Source organism: Loxodonta africana, chromosome 4, assembly GCF_030014295.1.
Source record: "Loxodonta africana isolate mLoxAfr1 chromosome 4, mLoxAfr1.hap2, whole genome shotgun sequence".
In the NCBI taxonomy this organism is placed as follows: Eukaryota; Metazoa; Chordata; class Mammalia; order Proboscidea; family Elephantidae; genus Loxodonta; species Loxodonta africana.
This window is the reverse complement of record NC_087345.1, coordinates 74,630,635-74,650,166: the sequence shown is the minus strand read 5'-3', so window position 1 is coordinate 74,650,166 and position 19,532 is coordinate 74,630,635. Positions and strand designations below refer to the sequence as shown.

Genomic DNA, 19,532 nt, shown 5'->3' with positions numbered 1-19,532 from the left:
CATTAACTGTAAAGTGAGCATAATTGTGGTTATGAGTATTATATATTTATAATGTTTATAGTGTCAGATGTCAGTAGTAATTGAAAAGCTAATCTGTAATAAAGGTAAGATACTTAAAATTTTTATAGAAAGATAGGGTTCAATTTTACCAAGAAAATTATATTTTTTAATCTGTATCTTTGTATTAAAGATGATAGATTTATAATACAGAATTAATCTAGTATAATATTAAAATTCCCATTTAATCTTACTCATAAATTCATTTAGTTTTTGCTTGGCTGCAAATTAAAAGGTTGACGATTCAAGCTCACCAGCCACTCCACAGAGGAAAGTTGTGACAGGCTGCAACCGTAAAGGTCATAGCTTTTGGAACCTTATGGGGCAGTTCAGCTCTGTCCTATAGAGTCGCTGTGAGTTGGAATCAGTATTGACTAGATGGCAAAGGATTTGGGTTATTTTTTTATTGTTTAGCATAACCTAATAAAAAGGTTATGCTACTGTGTCCTATAGGGTCACCATGAGTCAGAATTGACTCGGCTACACCGGGTTAATAAAAAGGTGACTAGCTTAAGATCTTTAAGTAAGAAAAAATTATCTTAATAGTCATGAAAGATGATAGAGGCTATCTTTGGGGCCTAGGTTTCCATGTACTTTGTTGAAGTATTTAAACACCGCTGGTTTGGATTTTCCATGATAAGCTTTAATATTTGATTTAGAGAGCACATAATATGTGGATTATCAAGACTCTTAAAATGACCAATTAAGAAGGTATTATTTTAAATTCATTAATTTGCATTATTATCATTGAGCATCTAGACTATCTCAGTCTTTGGGGAAGGTTTATACTTAACCTATCATTTAAAATTAAAATGTAGTTTCAGATTTTAAAAACAAAATGTTTTTGCAATTAAGTTTTTTTTTTTTTTTCATTTCTCAGTAAATAGGAACCCTTATACCAACAAATTCCATCATGTTGCCACAAAGAAGAATAGAGCTTCCATCATCCATTTGTTACAAAGGGGAAGAAACAGTTATCTGAATATATGCTTATGGAATGAGCATGTAAATGTGCTTTTAAAAGTCTTTTCACTTTTGTGTGTGTTTAGGCATGAGCGTGCATTTGAGCATACTTTCCCTATGTACTCTGGCTGCTTAAATATTACCATGATGATATGGCTGGAATATATATGGTTTTTTCTTGTCTTTAATGTGTAGAAAATACAGGCCTTGGATTTTTGTAATACATAGCAGACCTTGATTTTTAGCACTACTTGTACTAAGAAAAATAGAAATTTTTTTGTCCTTCAGCTTTTTGTTAGGTGTCCCCACACTAAGATTCAAAAAATCAGTCATTCAGTCAATGTATATAGAATTGCTAATAGGTGCCTTGCATTTTATTAGATACTGGGAATATGAGTCATAAGGCTGGTGATCTGCAAAAAGACAAAAGATGCTTGAATTCTATTTTAAGTTTGTTTTATATATTTTAAGTTAAAACAAGTATGCAGCTACTAGTCCAGCAGTTCTGAATTTGAATTGATCAAGGTTGCATTTCTTTGGGCCCTATTTTTGTTTATCTAAGAGTGAATTGTTTTTTGAGTCTGGACCTTATCTTTTTGTTTGTGGTGGGGGTGTCGTTTTTTTTTTAAAATATAGACTAGCTTTGTGTGTTTAATTTTAGCTTGATGTGGTTTTGTTTTATCTGCTTGGTTTGTTTTATGTATATATATGTTGTTATTAGATGCCATCAAGTCAGTTCCAACTCAGCGACCTGACAGTGTGTGTGTTTGTATGTGTGTGTTTGTAGTATTTGCCACTTTGTTAGAACAGGCAGTAGTACAAAAACAGTTTACTTAAACTGTAATAGTAATAAAGTGATAGTACAGAAGGCATGACTGAAAGTATTTGAAATTAGAAGTAATTTTTTTTCTTTAATAATACTGGGAATAAATGTAGCCAATTGAGACTGTCAGAGTTACTGATCGTATTTATGTGTAACGCTCTATTCATTTACTTGCATCACCATTTGCTTTTAGCTTTTAGCAAATGACCTTGATTCTCGTTTAGGTTTGTTCTAATAAAAAAAAAAAAAAAAAAAGATTGAAAATATGCTTGTATCCAAAGTATCCATCGTAAATATTTTATAAGATAACCTATAAAAAATTAAGGGAAAGTCCACAAAATGTTTTTTTCATTATGTGTAAAAGGAAAGAAGTAATATAAGTTATTGACTTAATTCTCTCTAAAATTAACCTGATTTTCTAAGCTTTAGAAGATTACGTGCATAATTTTTTTTAAGATTAACATTTATTATACTGACAGTACAAATTATCCTGAGGTTATATTTCTCTAGTTAAGTAAACTGCGTTATCCTAACAAACTAGAAGAGAGAAAACTAAATAATACTTGGATGTGCTTGCTTAGAATCATTTTTGCATTCCTGATCACCCCAGGCTTTTTTCCGCATTTAACTATTAGATTTGCTGGTCTGGCATAAAATAAAAAAAAAATACAAACTATAAATAGAATCTTCAGCGCATCAGAGTAGTGATGTCACAGTGGCCTTGGAAATCTCTGCTCTCACCTGTAACTAAAGCACAACTTTGTGTTTCTACTGCTCTCACTCTATTACAGTTATAGGATGCAGAGGGGACATAAATGAGATGATTTATTGCTGTGGGTGGTGTTTAAAATCTGAATGTTTTAAATTTGATGGAGCAATGAAAAATGGAGTGAGCTGTGAAACTGCTCCAGTTAATCCAGGGTAGAAAGATATAATAGTGGTTCGTATTGGTTAGTGTGGTACATGATGGAGTGATTTTTGTTGATTAGGCAAGGAGTATCTTAATTAAGGGGGTTATTTGGTTGGAATCGACTCAAGGGCACTGGGTTTTATTTTTGTTGAAATGCAAGTCTTAAAAAATATCTGAGTTAAGAACTTTATTAAAAAAATCAATGATTGAAAACCTATCTCATAAATAATTTAAAATACTCTTTGTTATATTATAACTCTGTTGTAATTATTGGCTGTATTATGAAAAAATATTTTTTTATTTTCTTCCAGTGTGAAAAACTCAAACTATTGTCTCCCATCATATACTGCTTATAAGAACTATGATTATTCAGAACCTGGAAGAAACAATGAACAGCCTGGCCTCTGTGGCCTAAGTAACTTGGGAAATACGTGTTTCATGAACTCAGCTATTCAGGTAGGTGTTTCCAAAAAAGTAAAACTCAAGTGTTTCATGGAAATCAGTAAGACGAGAAGAGTAGAGTTGGGTATTCTATGTCAGAGCATGAGTATTATATGTGTTTTGAGAAAAGTTTCTATATTCATGGAAGATTTAAGCATACACATTTAACATGTTCATTCTAGTGCTGTTATTAGAATATCTTTATCATGTTTCTCAATTAGGTGGCATGTGATTAATTACCATATACTGGAAGATTAAATATTCATGTAAAAGTCTACTTCAAACATTAAACTTAGGCTAAGAAGAAAAAAAAGTAGTGAGATCTTTATATATTCAGTAGAGGTCTGTTGCTTTTGTTTGGATGTTGGTGAGGATGTTAGAAAATGTTTTATGGTCACCAGTTCTCTAAATCTAAATAAAATTACTTTTAAATCCCCCCCCCCTTTTTTTTTTTTAACTTAATGGGAAAATTTCATGTCCTTCCTTTTGTATATTCAATTTAACAAATCAACTTTCCCTTGAAAAAAATTAGGTCTTAATTTGGAATATAAGAAATCACTGTCTTCTCTTTTTCATTTTCTCCCCATGGAACTTCCCTTTTCTTCCTGGTCTTTCTCTCTGGTCTATAACTGCTTCCAGCCTAACTTATTAAATATTTATGTCTTTGATTGAGTCTGAAGTAATCAGATAATAATATGTTTTATATATAATTTGCGGGTATGTATAAAATTAGGACTAGTTCATTTCATTCTTCTTTTAAAAATAAAATTTTGTATTTAAAAAGCCCCAATGATACACTATTTTTTATATTTGAATTTTAAGATTCTTTTTAAAATTATGTGTAAATTCTGAATTTTTAGTTTTAAATCTGAAATATTTTGTCCTCATTCATGTTTTAATATTGGATCTCCTATGCCCAGAGGACCACCTCCAAATACACAGATTAAATTCAAAAAATTACATCAGTACAGATTAGTAAGGACATTATTACAAATCTTTTGACTATCTGAGAAAAGTGTAAGACTTCACCATCCAAGATTCTAAATGAATACTTTTGTACATTGTCATTAATCCAGTTGTCTCCTTAATGAACCATTCCTAGAAAAGAATTTAACTGTCAAAACTGTATGCCAGGAGTTGGCAACCTTTCACAAATGGGTGGCATAATTAGTTAATTTATGACTTCTTGGTTTAGAGTTAACCTACTCAGGAAATAGTTCATCTATTCAAGCTCCATCTTCTTTAAATGAGTACTACTGTTCATACTTTCCTGTGAATTACTTTAGTCAAAATTGTTTTCTAGGATTCTAGTACTAGTAAAAATAAGATAATTTACATTTTTTTCTTTATTCTTCTAGAAAATTAGAAAGGGAACTTATCTGAGAAGAGCAAGCCAAAATGTATTTTAACCTGATAGTTTTTTACTTAAAGTAAGGCCCACAGGTGCTGAGCTTTCAGAGATAGGGGCGGGGGCAGACAAATTCTAATTTTGTTTAGATATCTGTTGGATTGCCCTACCTGTTTCTTGAAAATCATCTTTATTACCATCTTTGGAAAATGCTTTGGGGGATAGTGGTTACATCAGTACCAGGAAACCCTATTCTTGGATCGCCAAGTCATAATTCATATATAACCCCTCCTCCCACTGCCAAAATTCTTTTGGTTCCAGAGGCTTCATGTAGCGTAGGGTTTGTTTGTTTGTTCATTTAATATTCTAATACAGAAAACTAACCTTAGTGCCTTTTCATAAAGAACAAGAAAGTGTCTTAACACTGCAGGCGTTATAAATTTGTGCCGGTCATAAAAGAGTAAGACTTAGTGTTCATGCTAATCATTCACGGGAGGCTCTAGCTGGAATTCAGACTACGCTACTTCTAGGATAGTATTACATTTTAGTTTCCTGTGCCTTTGACGTAGTCTACTTACAGTTTTGCCTCCATGTTGTTGGTTAACTACAGTTTCTCAGAAATGGGGTATTGAAGTTAAATCTTTTAGTCAGCTGTGTTGAGCTAGATTTCGCATTTTGTTTTGCTTTCTTGTATGTTTTGTTTCAGGTATGAGAAACTTCATTTTACGAATTTTTGCTTCTGGTCAAAACTATTTTATTACACTAAATCAGATTTAATGCTGACCCTCGCTTTTAATATATTTCACCATCACATGTTCTGTTTCAACTGAGACCTAATCATGAAAGAGATGGTTTATTATTTTATGTTAAGAATCACAAAGTAGGAACATTTTTTGATGAAATTCCAGCAATGAGTATATTAAGTGGTAGATATGATTATATGCTTGTATCTTAGCTTGGTTGGAAACTGTATTCTCTAACATAAAACTCTTCAGGCAAATTGGGAAGAGAAAAATGAATTTTTATTTTTCCTGCTTTTGGCATTTTAGCTTTTAGTCCAAATTCAGAATTAGAAAAGCTGAAATTTTAGTTATATATTCTTAAAGTACTTACGACTTTTTAATTGATTTAGGTACTGCTTTCATGCTGAAAATTCATCCTAAGAGGGAATGCAAAATGATGGCGGTAGCCTTTACTCCTCAGTTTCATGAACATTAATATAAATGCATAGATCCACAGATGAAAAGGGTAATAGATGAATAATAGAGTAGATTTTTAAAAATATGTAATCTTTTTCAGATACTGTTTCCTCAAGTTATGCTTCTTTTAGCTTTTCTTATAACTTCTGTGACAATTCATGAACTTCAGGGAATATTATAAAATAGCATTTCTACGGATAAATTTGCTTTTTAATTTCTTATGTTAATTCAATAATCCTAAAGAATGTGAGTGAGCATTTTAGTATATCAGGCAGTATAATTATTTATATATCTAATAAAATGTGCATGTGAAAAGCAATACCTGTTTTTTCTATGTGAAAGTGGGTTATGCTACCCCATTAGTAGCCTTGAGGTAAAGTCCTGATTGCTCATGATTTCAAATTAAGCACCAATTTGAATATGATTTAACATTATTATTATTTTATTTAATTATATTGGTGTGCAAGGTTTTCTCTGGTGACATGGTATGAATGAATATTAAATTTTTCTAATAGTCACTGCCATATTGTTTCCATTATTTAAGTTAATATTTATTCAATGCCAAACATAAGTCTGATACTTTTGGACATAAATACTGATCTTATGAAGATTATAGTCCAGATAATGGAATTTTCAAGCTTTTTGCTTTTTAGCATCAGAACATTTGTTTTATTATTAGAAAGCTTCATTGTAACCCCAATATTTAAACAAAATGTTGTGAAGTTGCTTTGGCTGAGTAAAGTGCCCAGAACCCCATCTTCTTTCCTTTCCTTTATTTAATGGCCCCAGAAGTATTTTCTTGGTATCTCAGGAATCCAAGGAACAGCTGCAAAAACAAAGTCTGACAAAAAAGTAAACATCAATTAAAAACTAATAATATAAGACTACTTGGATTGTAAACATGGCTTAGTAGATTTGTTACTTTATACAAGTTATTAGGAAAATTATAGTACCCATATCTTTGAGGTTTTTGTGATATTCAGTTACTGAATATGAAGCTCTTAGGATAGTGACTTCCATGTTATAAATATTGACTAGGCCCCCAAGAAGATAAAATACCAAAACCGAACCCAGTGCCGTCGAGTCGATTCCAACTCATACCAACCCTACAGGACAGAGTACAACTGCCCCATAGAGTTTCCAAGGAGCACCTTGTGGATTTGAACTGCCGACCCTTTGGTTAGCAGCCGTAGCACTTAACCACTACACCGCCAGGGTTTCCAGGTAATACTTAGGAATAAACCTAACCGGAGACGTAAAAGACCTATACAAAGAAAACTACAAGACACTACTGCAAAAATCAAAAAACTTGTGTAAGTGGAAAAACATACCTTGCTCATGGATAGGAAGACTTAACGTTGTGAAAATGTCTGTTCTATCCAAAGCGATCTACAGATAAAAATGCAGTCCCAATCCAAATTCCAATGGCATTTTTTAATGAGATGGAGAAACACATCACCAACTTCATATGGAAAGGAAAGAAGCCCCAGATAAGTAAAACATTACTGAAGAAGAAGAACAAAGTGGGAGGCCTTACATTACCTGATTTTAGAACTTATTCACTCACAGTAGTCAGAACAGCCTGGTACTGGTAGAACAACAGATACATAGGCCAGTGGAACAGGATTGAGAATCCAGACATAAATTCATCCACCTATGAGCAGCTGATATTGACAAAGTTCCAAAGTCTGTTAATTGGGGAAAAGACAGTCTCTTTAACAAATGGTGCTGGCATGACTTCATATCCATCTGCAAAAAAATGAAACCGGACCCATACCTCACACCATGCACAAAAACTAACTCAAAATGGATCAAAGACCTACATATAAAATCTAAAACAATAAAGATCATGGAAAAAAAATAGGGACAATGCTAGGAGCCCTAATACATGACATAAACAGTATACAAAACACTAATAACAATGCAGAAGAGAAACTGAATAACTGGGAGCTCCTAAAAAATCCAACACCTATGCTCATCTAAAGACTTCACCAAGAAAGTAAAAAGACAGCCTACAGATTGGGAAAAAATTTTTGGCTATGACAAATCCAATCAACATCTAACCTCTAAAATCTGTAAGATACTCTAAAGCCTCAACAACAAAGAGACAAATAACCCAGTTAAAAACTAGGCAAAGGATATGAACAGGTGCTTCACCAAAGAAGACATTCAGGCAGCTAACAGGTACATGAGGAAATGCTCACGATCATTAGCCATTAGAGAAATGCAAATCAAAACTGCAATGAAATACCATGTCACCCCAGCAAGGCTAGCATTAATCCAAAAATCACAAAATAATAAATGTTGGAGAGGTTGTGGAGAGACTGGAATACTTATATGTTGCTGCTGGGAATGTAAAATGGTACAGCCACTTTGGAAATTGAATTGGTGCTTCCTTAAAAAGCTAGAAATAGAAGTACCATTGATCCAGCAACCCCACTCCTTGGAATATACCGTAGAGAAATAAAAGCCCTCGCATGGATAGATATATATGCACACCCATGTTCATTGCAGCACCGTTCAGAATAGCAAAAGATAGAAACAACCTAGGTGCCCATCAGTAGATGAATAAATAAGTTATGGCATATTCACACACTGGAGTACTACGCAATGATAAAGAACAATGATGAATCCACGAAACATCTCATAACATGGATGAATCTGGAAGGCATTACGCTGAGTGAATTTAGTCAGTCGCAAAAGGACAAATTTTATACGAGACCACTATTATAAGAATGCTAGATAAGGTTTAAACACAGAAGAAAACATTCTTTGATGGTTATGAGGGTGGGGAGGGAGGGAGAGAAGTACTCATTAACTAGACAAGAATTACCTTAGGTGAAGGGAAGGACAACACACAATGCAGAAGTCAGCGCAACTGGACTAAACCAAAAGCTAAGAAGTTTCCTGAATACAAGCAAACACTTCAAGGGCCAGAGTAGGAGGGGCGGAGGTCTGAGGACCATGGTTTCAAGGGACATCTAAGTCAATTAGCATAACAAAGTTTATTAAGAAAATGTTCTGTGTTCCACTTTGGCAAGTGGCGTCTGGGGTCTTAAAAGCTAGCAAGCGCCCATCTAAGTTCCATCAGTTGGTTGCAACCCACCTGGAGCAAAGGAGAGTGAAGAACACCAAAGACACAAGGAAAATATGAGCCCAAGGCACAGAAAGGGCCACATAAACCAGAGACTCCATCAGCCTGAGACCAGCAGAACTAGATGGTGCCTGGCTACCACCAATGACTGCCCTGACAGGGAACACAACAGAGAGTCCCTGATGAGGCAGAAGAAAAGTGGGGTGCAGAACTCAAATTCTAGTAGAAAGACCAAACTTAATGATCTGACTGAGACTGGAGGGACCCGAGAAGACATGGCTCCCAGACTCTCTGTTAGGAAAAAAAAAAAAAAGATACATACATGAGACTAAATGGGAAGCTCCTCTCCGGAGGCAAGATGAGAAGGCAGAGAGGAACAGGAACTGGTTGAATAGACACGGGAAATAAAGGATGGAAAGGAGGAGTGTGCTGCCATATTATAGGGAAAATAGGGTCACATAACAATGTGTGTATAAATTTTTGAATGAGAGACTGACTTGAACTGTAAACTTTTATTTAAAGCACAATAAAAAATAAATATTGAATAGGTATTAGGTTGATATTTTGTCTTTTCTTAAATTCAAGGAGTTAAGTAGAAAGACTCCAGAAAAATTCTAGCTTCCATATCCCCTGCATTTGTTCTCCTTTCCGACAAGTCTTCACTTTGGCTGGAGTTGGTGGATGAAGACGAAAGAATTGAATATACCTTAACTGTTTTTTGCTTATTGTTATTTTAATAATGGTACTTACCATCTGCTTTGTTTCTGATCTCTGCTAGTTTAGCTCTCTTTAGGCCAACTGATAGTCAAGGAACATAAGAGCATGGAACTCGTTATAGATACTCAATCTGCAGGGCACTCTAACTCAAAATTCTTGAGTTCAAGTTATCCCTGGCCTCAGGCTCCTAAGTAGTTAGGGTTACAGGTGTACACCACCATCTTATTGGTGGTACCAATAAGTTAACAAAATAGTTCTCAGTGCCCTAAATCTATTACTCCATCTAGAGAATGACCAGTTTTTTTAATTTACATTATTGGAGGTAATTTTAATTGGCATTAGTTGAGTAGATTCAGGAGCACTCCAACCTTTGCCTTTTTTATTGTCAAGTTCTAGAAGGCTCATTCTTAGAAGAAGCAACTCTTCCCATGGATTTGAAGCAGGGGAGTCCTGTGGTATTTTCCCCTGGAAGGCTGCGTGGTGTAAATTGGTTGTTTTCAGACACCTGGCTTGGACATGATAGAGTTACTTAATAGATTCTAAGAAGTCATTGAGAAAAATGATAGTAATCAAGGACCTGTCTGTTATTCCTGTCAGACAATGTAAAATGGCTGGGGATTTCAAGCATTTTTAAAGTCACCTTTTTTATGATCTGTTGAGTTAGGAAAAAATTTATTCAGTCAGTTGGACAAAAAAATTGTTAAATAGAAAGCTACAGTTTTTTTTTAAGACTTAATTTAAGGGAATGAGTAATAATACACAGAAGTAACATTCTTTTAGTCTAATCCTGGAAATTAAACTCAATTATTTGAGTTTCTTCTTTTTTAAAACCAAAACCCATTGCTGTCAATTCTAACTCATAGCAGCCATATAGGACAGGCTAGAACTGCCCCATAAGGTTTCCAAAGAGCGGCTGGTGGATTCAAACTGCTGACGTTTTGGTTAGCAGCTGAGTTCTTAACCACTGTGCCACCAGAGCTTTTAAAACTATCTATATGGGATCAAATTGGCAAACAGCAGCTCAAAAGGTTAGATAGGCACCTTAGAGGACAGTGAATTTGTTAGTGGGGGAGGAACAACTCAGGAGAATGAGAGTGGTTATACAGCTCCAAGAATGTAATCAGTGTCACTAAAGTACATGCAGAAACTGTTGAATCGATGTATATTTTGCTGTGTATATTCTCAACAACAAAAAAATAAGTAAAATTATTAAAATACATTTTTTTAAATATGTTTAGTGATCTATCAGATGACAACTCACTTAGGTCTTTTTTTCCATTTTCATAAAGCAAACCGTTGGAAATTAAACTGACTTACGTTAGAACAATTAAACTGACCTACATTAGAACCCATTTACTTTCACAACACGAATACCAGTGTTTTTGCTTTACTCTTTGGGTTGAAACCCTGGTGGCTTAGTGGTTAAGTGCTAAAGTGCTATGGCTGCTAGCCAAAAGATCTGCAGTTTGAATCCATCAGGCGCTCCTTGGAAACTGTATGGGACAGTTCTACTCTGTCCTGTAGGGTCACTATGAGTCGGCATCAACTTGACAGCAACAGGTTTGGTTTTTGTTTTTTTGTTTGGGTTAGAGTAAGGCAATAGTATCCTTTCCTTTTAGAAAGGGTGGTGGGAAGGGAGAGCCTGCATTCTTAGGCAAATTATTTTAGCAATGAGTATGTATGGTCTAGTTCTGTAAGAATTTAGTCTTAACATACTAGGTGAGAAATGTGAACTCTAAAAGAATGTCTTGCACCTGTGTAACTTGGTTAATAATGATTTCTTATAATGAAAACATACCTTACCCTCAGATACTGGGTGGAAAATCTTATTTGTCTACTGTTTACATTTTTCTGAATTAATATACAGACTTCCTGAGGATTAATTTTTCTAGTTTTGAATTAATACAGACTTTTAAATGTTTTATCCACTGATTCTATAATAGAGACCCTGGTGGTGTAGTGGTTAAGAGTTTGGCTGCTAACCAAAAGGTCAGCAGTTCAAATCCACCAGGCTTTCCTTGGAAACTCTATGAGGCAGTTCTACTCTGTCCTGTAGGGTCACTGTGAGTTGGAATCAACTCAATGGCAGCGGGTTTGGTTTTTTGTTTTTGGTTCTGGTTTTTAACTCTATAATAGGAAAATGACATGAGTATAAGTCACAGAGAAATAGAGGAGTTGTAAATAATTGCATAGGATTCTAAAATATAGCCGTTTCCCGGGACAGAAGACCTGGTGATCTGCTCCTGTAAAGATTACACAGCCTAGAAAACCATATGGGGCAGTTCTACTCTGTCATATAGGGTCACTATGAGTGGAATCAACTCAGTGCACACAACAGTACAAGATGCTGTCATAAAGTAGCTTTACTGTTGTACCCTTCAGAAACAGTTTCTGTATGAAGTTATGTATTCACTTTCGTTTGATGTCAAGAGTGTTCAAAACAGTTCAAGAACTCCTTTTGGAATTGTTTTTATTCTTCTTTGAATATTACTTATGAATATTTTTCCTCCTTTGATGATTAAGTTGATTTTTAAAAACTAGAAATTATTCAGAACATTCTCTTCAGAATATTGTAGGTGAACAAGCTAGGCAATTTTTTTTTTTTTTTTCAAATAAGATATACTTAGGAAGTAATTCATTTTTCTCAGCAAGTATTTATTGAAGGCCTAATAGACACTTAGTAAGTGCCTTTCAATCTGACAGGCACTAGTTATATCATGGTGAACAAAAGATTTGTTTCCATGGAGTTTATAGTCTGTTAGAGGAGATTGCATTGAATAAACCGTGAGTTGGGATGAGTATCATGAAGAGAAAATATGGGGTGCTATGATGTAGTGGTTAAGAGCTACTGCTGCTAACCAAAAGGTCAGCAATTCAGATCCACCACATGCTCCTTGGAAACCCTATGGAGCAGTTCTGCCCTGTCTTACAGAGTCGCTATGAGGCGGAAGCGACTCAACAGCAATGGTTTTGGTTTTCGGTTTTTTATGAGTAAATCACAGGAGCCTGGATAGAGTCTGGGTGTCAGGGAAACCCTCTCTTTGGAAGTAGCATTTGAGCTATGACCAAAGAATAGGTATGAGTCAGACAGGGGAGATTTAAAGGAAGATGGAGCAATAACATGTTCAAAGCCCCTACCTTAAAACCAAACAGTGAATAAGCTGTGGAATGCCGTCTCATTTCAATCAACAAAAGCCAGGCCTTAAAACATACTGTAAGGTCCTGTATGATCTGACCTCGTGCTGTTTCCAATCACCTTTCTTCCATGCTCATTTTCACACCAGGCTACTGGCTTCCTTGCACGTGCTAAGAATGTTACTGCCTCAGGGCCCCTAAACATGGAGTTTCCAATATCTGGAATGTTCTTCCTCCAAATATTTGTATGCTTGCTCTTTTCTTCCTTTAGGCCCCTATTATCGGTCAAGTTCTTCCCCAATCACCCTCTATAAAATAGCAGCTGCCCTGCCCACATTCTGTACAGCACCTGTGCCCATCTGCCATGTTGTATGTGTATTTGGTTTTTTTGTCTATCTCCTCCTACTCCCAACACACACACACACACACACACGAATATAAGTTCCATGAGGGCAAGGACTTTGTTTTAGTTACTCCTGTACCCCAACTGGAAACCCTGGTTGCGTAGTGGTTAGGTGCTATGGCTGTTAACCAAGGGGTCGGCATAAACCATAAACTCTACGAGGCAGTTCTACTCTGTCCTGTAGGGTCGCTATGAGTTGGAATCAACTCGATGGCGGTGGGTTTGGTTTTTTGGTTGTACCCCCATTACCTAGAACAGTGTCTGATGTATAGAAGGCACTCAAATTAATGAAAGATAAAGGGAATCACAAGTATCTCTCTAGTTTTTGGCTTGTACGTCATAATGATAGATATAACCATTTAATGAAGCTATAGGGGTGGGAGAAGGAACAGATTTAGGGTGGGAAAAAGATTATGAATTCAGTTTTAGGCATGCTCAGTTTGTGATGCCCATGAAACATCCAAGTAAATAGATCATAAGTAGTTGAATATTCTAGTATGGGAATACAAGAGGAGATAGAAATATGGCTATGACAGATGATATTGTAAACCATGAAGATGGATAAGATGAGGGCATTTGTGAAAAAGAGAACCCAGGACTAAGTCTTACAATATTTGAATGGAGGAAAGATACTTCTGTTATAACCGGAGAAGGGATTATGGATGCAAGTGGTTTCTAGTTTTTGTGAAGGCTTCCATTATTCCAAAATTACTTGCGATATATCTAGGCAGAGATGTCTGAATATGACATCAGACCAGATCATACAAGACCTGATCCATATTCCATTGAGTTTTTCTCCAGTACTGTTCAGCTACATGGTGCATCTAGGGTAGAGAGAAGAAGGGGGAGAGGAATTAAGAGCAACTAAACTAGTTTTTGTTTTGTTTTGTTTTTATTAGGCCAAATTATTTAGCTAATTTACTTAACAAACATGCATTATTCTCTATGTTCCAAACATTGTTCTACACATTAGTGATACAAGACAGTGCCTAGTGAGTGAGATCCTGGTGGCATAGTGGTCAAGAGCTATGGCTGCTGACCAAAGGTTGGCAGTTTGAATCCACCAGCCGCTCCTTGGGGCAGTTCTGCTCTGTTCTAGAGGGCCACTATGAGTTGGACTGGACTCGATGCAGTGGGTTTAGTGAGTGAGATAGGTGTATAAATAAATAAGAGGTAATATTTGATGTTATAGAAAATATGACTAGCCAAATGTTATAGAAGCAAGGAGGAGAGAGCCATTGAGAAATAAGTGAGGCCTCATCAAGGAGTTGATTTCAAGTCGGGTTTTGATTTCATTTGGTAGAATATGTTACTATCCATTATGACATTTTGTTCATCTAGTCATAAAGACGCGGAGAATTAGCAGAGGTACAAACTATAACAGTAGTTAATGCCCGTTTCCACATTTTGTCACCACAGAAATCCCTAATCAGAATTTTATTCTGCTACAGCAAAACCATTCTTCATTCACACAATAAACACATATTTTATCGATGTGGCAGATTTTGATGCCTTTTCACGTGTGTCCAGACAAAACCCATTGCTGTTGAATTGATTCTGACCCTACAGGACAGAAGAGAACTGCTCCACAGGGTTTTTAAGGCTGTAAATCCTTACAGGAGCAGACTGGCACATCTTTCTCCCACGGTTCACATGTATACTGGCTCTAAAAAGAGGAAAACAAAAAAACAAAACAAAACAAAAAAATTCTGAGCATCAGCAATATCAATGGAACAAGCATATAAGCCTCCTAAAGTAATTATATTAAAGGTGCTGTTCATTGAAATTTGGAGGGTTTATTGGAAAATTAATCTCTCTGCTTTATAATTCTGATTCATGTATAATAGATTATCTGTCATTTAGACAGATAAACTGAATCATTGACACTAATAACACACACAAACATATTTACTATATATATGAAAGAGTATGTGTGTGTGTCTGTGTACATACATACACACACAGGTAGTCCCCGAGTTACGACAAACCACACTTAAGACTGGTTTTTGGTTTGTTTGTTTGTTTGGTACATCTTATCGTTAGTAATGTTTTTGCATACAGTGTTGCAGCATGTAATTTGCTGATGTCATTCTGATGTTTGCTCACAGATGTATAATATTGTGATTTATAAAGATACTGATAATAAAAGGCAGTAATAATGAAAACAAAAAAAATGGAGTATTCAACTTATGTCAGAACCAACTTACAATGGAGTTGTTGGAACAGAATCCCATCCTAAGTGGAGACTACGTATGTGTGTGTGTATGTAACACACACACACACACACATTTGTGTTCATTTTATAGATTTGGTATGTAATTGAGGCATTATGACTAATTCTTCAATAATCCCTAGGGCTTTTATAAGCTTATGTACTTTGCTAGAAGACTTTCAGTAAGGAAATTTAAAACGAAATGATTTTGGAGAAAAATGTTACCAATTTTAAGAAAATCCTTAATAGGACAATAAATATACTTTAAGACTCCTCTTATATTTACAGTAGAGTCACTGAATACTATACCAAAAATGTATTTTTCATCATGATTGTACCACCATCTAACTAAGACCTCTGATTACCTTTCCTGGGACTTGCTCCCTTTTCTCCTCTTTGTTCTTTATCTTCTAACCTCACCACTGTATGCCTTCCTCTTAGCATATATACATGGTTATGTCATTTTTAAGAGTAAGGGAGACCCTTGACCTTGAAAAGGATGTTGTTGTTGAATTGACTCTGACATGGGGCAGTCTTACCTGTATCAGAACAAAACATCACCTGGTCCTGTTTGCTCTCCATGATCATTAGTATGTTTTCATTGTTGCAGCTATCGTGTCAGCATGTTTCATCGAGGGTTTGCAGTTGACTCTATAGCAATGAGTTTGATTTTGGGTTATACCAAACATGATGTTTGTTTGTTTGAAAAGGATCATCTGTGCTTTCTCTCCCTACTTTCTCATCTTGCATTCAGTAATCCTCATCTCACTGTAGTCTGTCAGCTACATAGCATGTTCGTGAGAAACATGGAACCTGGAACCAGACTACCTGGATTCACATCGTAGTTCTGCCACTTAGGAATTGTGTGGCCTTGAATTAGAAACTTCTTAGTTTCTTCATCTGTAAAATAAAGTGCCAAAGAAGTTTTTGGTAAATGTTGCCATCAAGATGATTCTGACTCGTAGCAACCCAATAGAACAGAGTGGAGCTGCCTCATAGTGTTTCCTAGACTGTAGTCTTTATAGGAGCAGATCACTCGTCCTTTTCTTCCACAGATTGGCTGATGGATTCAAACTCGATCTTTCAGTTAGCAGCCAAGTGCTTGATCATTGCTTCACCAGGGCTCCTTACTTGGCATATAATAAGCAGTACTGTATATAAGTGTCAACTGCTGTTATCATCATCACTGTTATCATCACACCACGCCACAGAAATTGCTTTTGCTAAGGTCATTCTTGACCTCCTATTGCCTAGGTTCTCTATAGCCCCTTTACCTTTGAGAAGTTGATATCCACTTATATACTGACAAATCCCAAATCTGTCTCAACTGTAATTCTTTCTCCTGAGTTTCACTCCAATATATAACTGTTAAGCAGACATCTTTGCCTAGATAGACCATAAGCAACTCAAACCGAATGTGAACTAAGACTAAAACTTATATGCCTCCAGAAACCTAACACTTTTTATTTCTTATACTCCCTTATAGGTACCACCATTGACACAGTAACTCAAGTCAAAAACCTGACACTTGTCCCAAATCCTGTTTGTTCTACCTCTTAAATATCACTTGCATCTGTCCTCTCCTGTCCTGCCAGTGCATTATTTCAGTACTTCAGCATCTTATATGTGCAGTATCAAAATACATCTCTGAGTCATCTCTGTGTTCCAATTTTCCCTCTTCCAGTCCATTCAGTACATTTCTTCCTGATTCATTGTTTTAAAATGTAGATGTGATTTTGTTACCTTCAAATAATTCCTAATATATGTTGTTAATTATTTAGATCAGTGTAATGATCTTTTTAATAATGAAATAATCAGAAATCTTCATAGTTCCTGTTATCACATGGTTTTAAATTTCTGCTTCAATTCAGCTTAAACATTTATTGTCAGTTAAGGGCCTAGTGTAATGAAATGATAGAGAAGTAAGTGGCTTGGTTCTTAAAGAATGTAATAAGTCAAACTTTTTTTTTTCAATTTCTACTATTCCTGTATTGCCTTTGCAGGAGGACTAAAATTACTAAATCATACAATTCTTACACTCTTTTATTCAAAAATGTTTTTTTTTCCTGAATATCTTGTTCAGTAGACACTGAAAGCAAACAAAAAACACTATTAAAAAATCTTTTTTTTTTAATTCCTTGACCATCTCGATCACCTAAAAAGTTAATATTGACAATTTCATTTTGAGCTAGTTTTGAATTGTTAAGGATTAAAATGGAATGGGCTGTAAAATACTAAACAATAAAATTAAATTCATAAGCTTTAGTATTTTTAACATAAATATAACTTATACTAATGTTTCTTAATGTTATTAGAACCATGCTATGATTTTAGCATACTTCCATAAAATGAATACCTAAACATAAAATCATTCATTGAATAGCCTGTTATTTGAAAAAAAATCACACAAGTGCTGTCATAGTCTAGTAGTTTTAAAACCTCACTTAAATACACCTTACCTGAAGTTTATAGTACTGTTGGTGTTATAATCATTATCAGAGACTTTCAGATTTATCTTTATCACAAATGGATGTTCCATCCAATTTCTTTTAACTTTCAAATGCAAAAATGAGCGGTCTTTACATAACCACTACTTTTCTAACTTTGACATCTCTGGTTACAGGATTTAATGTCTTCGTGTGAAAAGGTAGTCTTTTTGACAGACTTAGAATTCTCATTTCTCATATAGATGAGGGACGAAAACTGTTTTTTTTTTTTTGGCTAGCCAAGAAAGTATTTCCCATCAGTTCTCAGACTTACCAGAGCTTTAGTAATTCTTCACTGAGCTCAAGTAGTGTGTGAAGAAGGAATTCCATATCATTTAAAGAGAGGGATAACCGCAGAAACTTTAAATAAAATTAAATTTTCTCTTACACATGGGGACCGGATTAATATATATGTTAAAATGGAAGAAGAACATCCTTATCTAATTAAAAACCCTGTCTTTAAAACTAAATTTAGTTAATGTAAAAGTTTATAATTTTAAGTAAAATATGCCAGTTTTCTTCACTGACTAGTTGGGAGAAGAAAAACCATAGTTAAAAGAAAAGGAAAGGTAAAAAAAAAATGAAAGGAAAATTTTATCTCCTTTTATTTACCTAAACCTATTCTCTAAAGGAAGTTTGAAGAGAAAATGGAAATGTAAAGCAAAATACAGCTGTATGACTTGTGTTCACTTTCACAAAATATGTGGAGAAGCTTCAGGATTGATCTCTCAAATCTGATAGGATTTGCTTTTTCTAGAAAAAAATTAGTAAAAATAGAAGCCTCAAGTGGCTTAAAATTGTATCATTTTTTATGTACTTGATGAAAAAACAGGCTTATGTTTGTAGTTCTTCATTGTAAAAGTTTATATCACAAATTTTTCTCACAGCCACTATCTTATTACAGAACTATAGCAAATATCCCAGTATCAATAGAATGCTTCAGAATTACACAGTGCCTTCTTTTTTCAGAATGCTCATACTATTGTCATGATAAACTGGCAAACAACTAAAAATGTGGCAAATCTGAAAACTCTTTATATATTAACTGTAAAATCAAGAAAAAATATTTGGGGTATTCCAAGGTGATTTTACCCATGAATTTCTTCAGATTTTTTTTTTTTTTTTTTTTTACTCATAAGAAAATAAAAATGATTCCTTTATTTTAGAATGGGTTTTTACTTTTAGTATCAGCAGTTTGAAGGCATAGGTACTTTTTTAAAGGGTTGTGAGTGGCATTACATTTTGGTCAGTTAGAGAATGAGTTACACAACTCAAAGGCTTTAGGTAATCAAAAATTAAGTTTGTTTTCTTTCCTGTTCTAGTTACCGGTTTACTAAAATAGTGAGCATACATGATCACTTGAGAATTGGGCTTCTGGAGCACCTGAACAGAAAGGGAGTGGTTCATATTCAGCATTACAAAAGACAACTTTCTCTTTTTGAAGGGGATTACTTTGGCTATTTTCCAGGTACTGGGGAAATTCCAGATTCATTACAAGTTATTGGGTTGGCTATTAATTATTCATTTTCTAAAATATGTTGGTTACACACTTGAGATTTGGTTATATAGTAGAACTTTATTTGACTTCCTCAATTAAAAGAAGTTATGTGGACGTTTATAGCGCAATACAAAACTGAGACTCTTATATGAGTCACTAATTTTTTTCAGAGAGCTCTAAAAACATCAGACTTATCGATCAGCACATACTTAGTGGAAGAATTTCTTGAAAGTAATATAAAAGCAA

General features: G+C 34.8%; 1 protein-coding gene across 8 annotated transcripts in view; it reads left to right on the top strand.

Moving 5' to 3' along the window:
• USP15 (ubiquitin specific peptidase 15) overlaps positions 1–19,532 on the top strand; it is a 139,238-nt gene that overhangs the window by 90,271 nt on the left and 29,435 nt on the right. For 5 of the 8 annotated variants that reach the window (XM_064283946.1, XM_003405173.4, XM_010598440.3 and 2 more), the window contains one exon: positions 3,065–3,209. In XM_064283946.1, the coding sequence (XP_064140016.1) occupies positions 3,065–3,209 (145 nt within the window). Of the gene's footprint in view, positions 1–3,064; positions 3,210–19,110; positions 19,257–19,532 lie in introns of those variants that run through there. The other 3 variants (XM_023558355.2, XM_023558359.2, XM_023558350.2) reach the window with 3 other exon arrangements.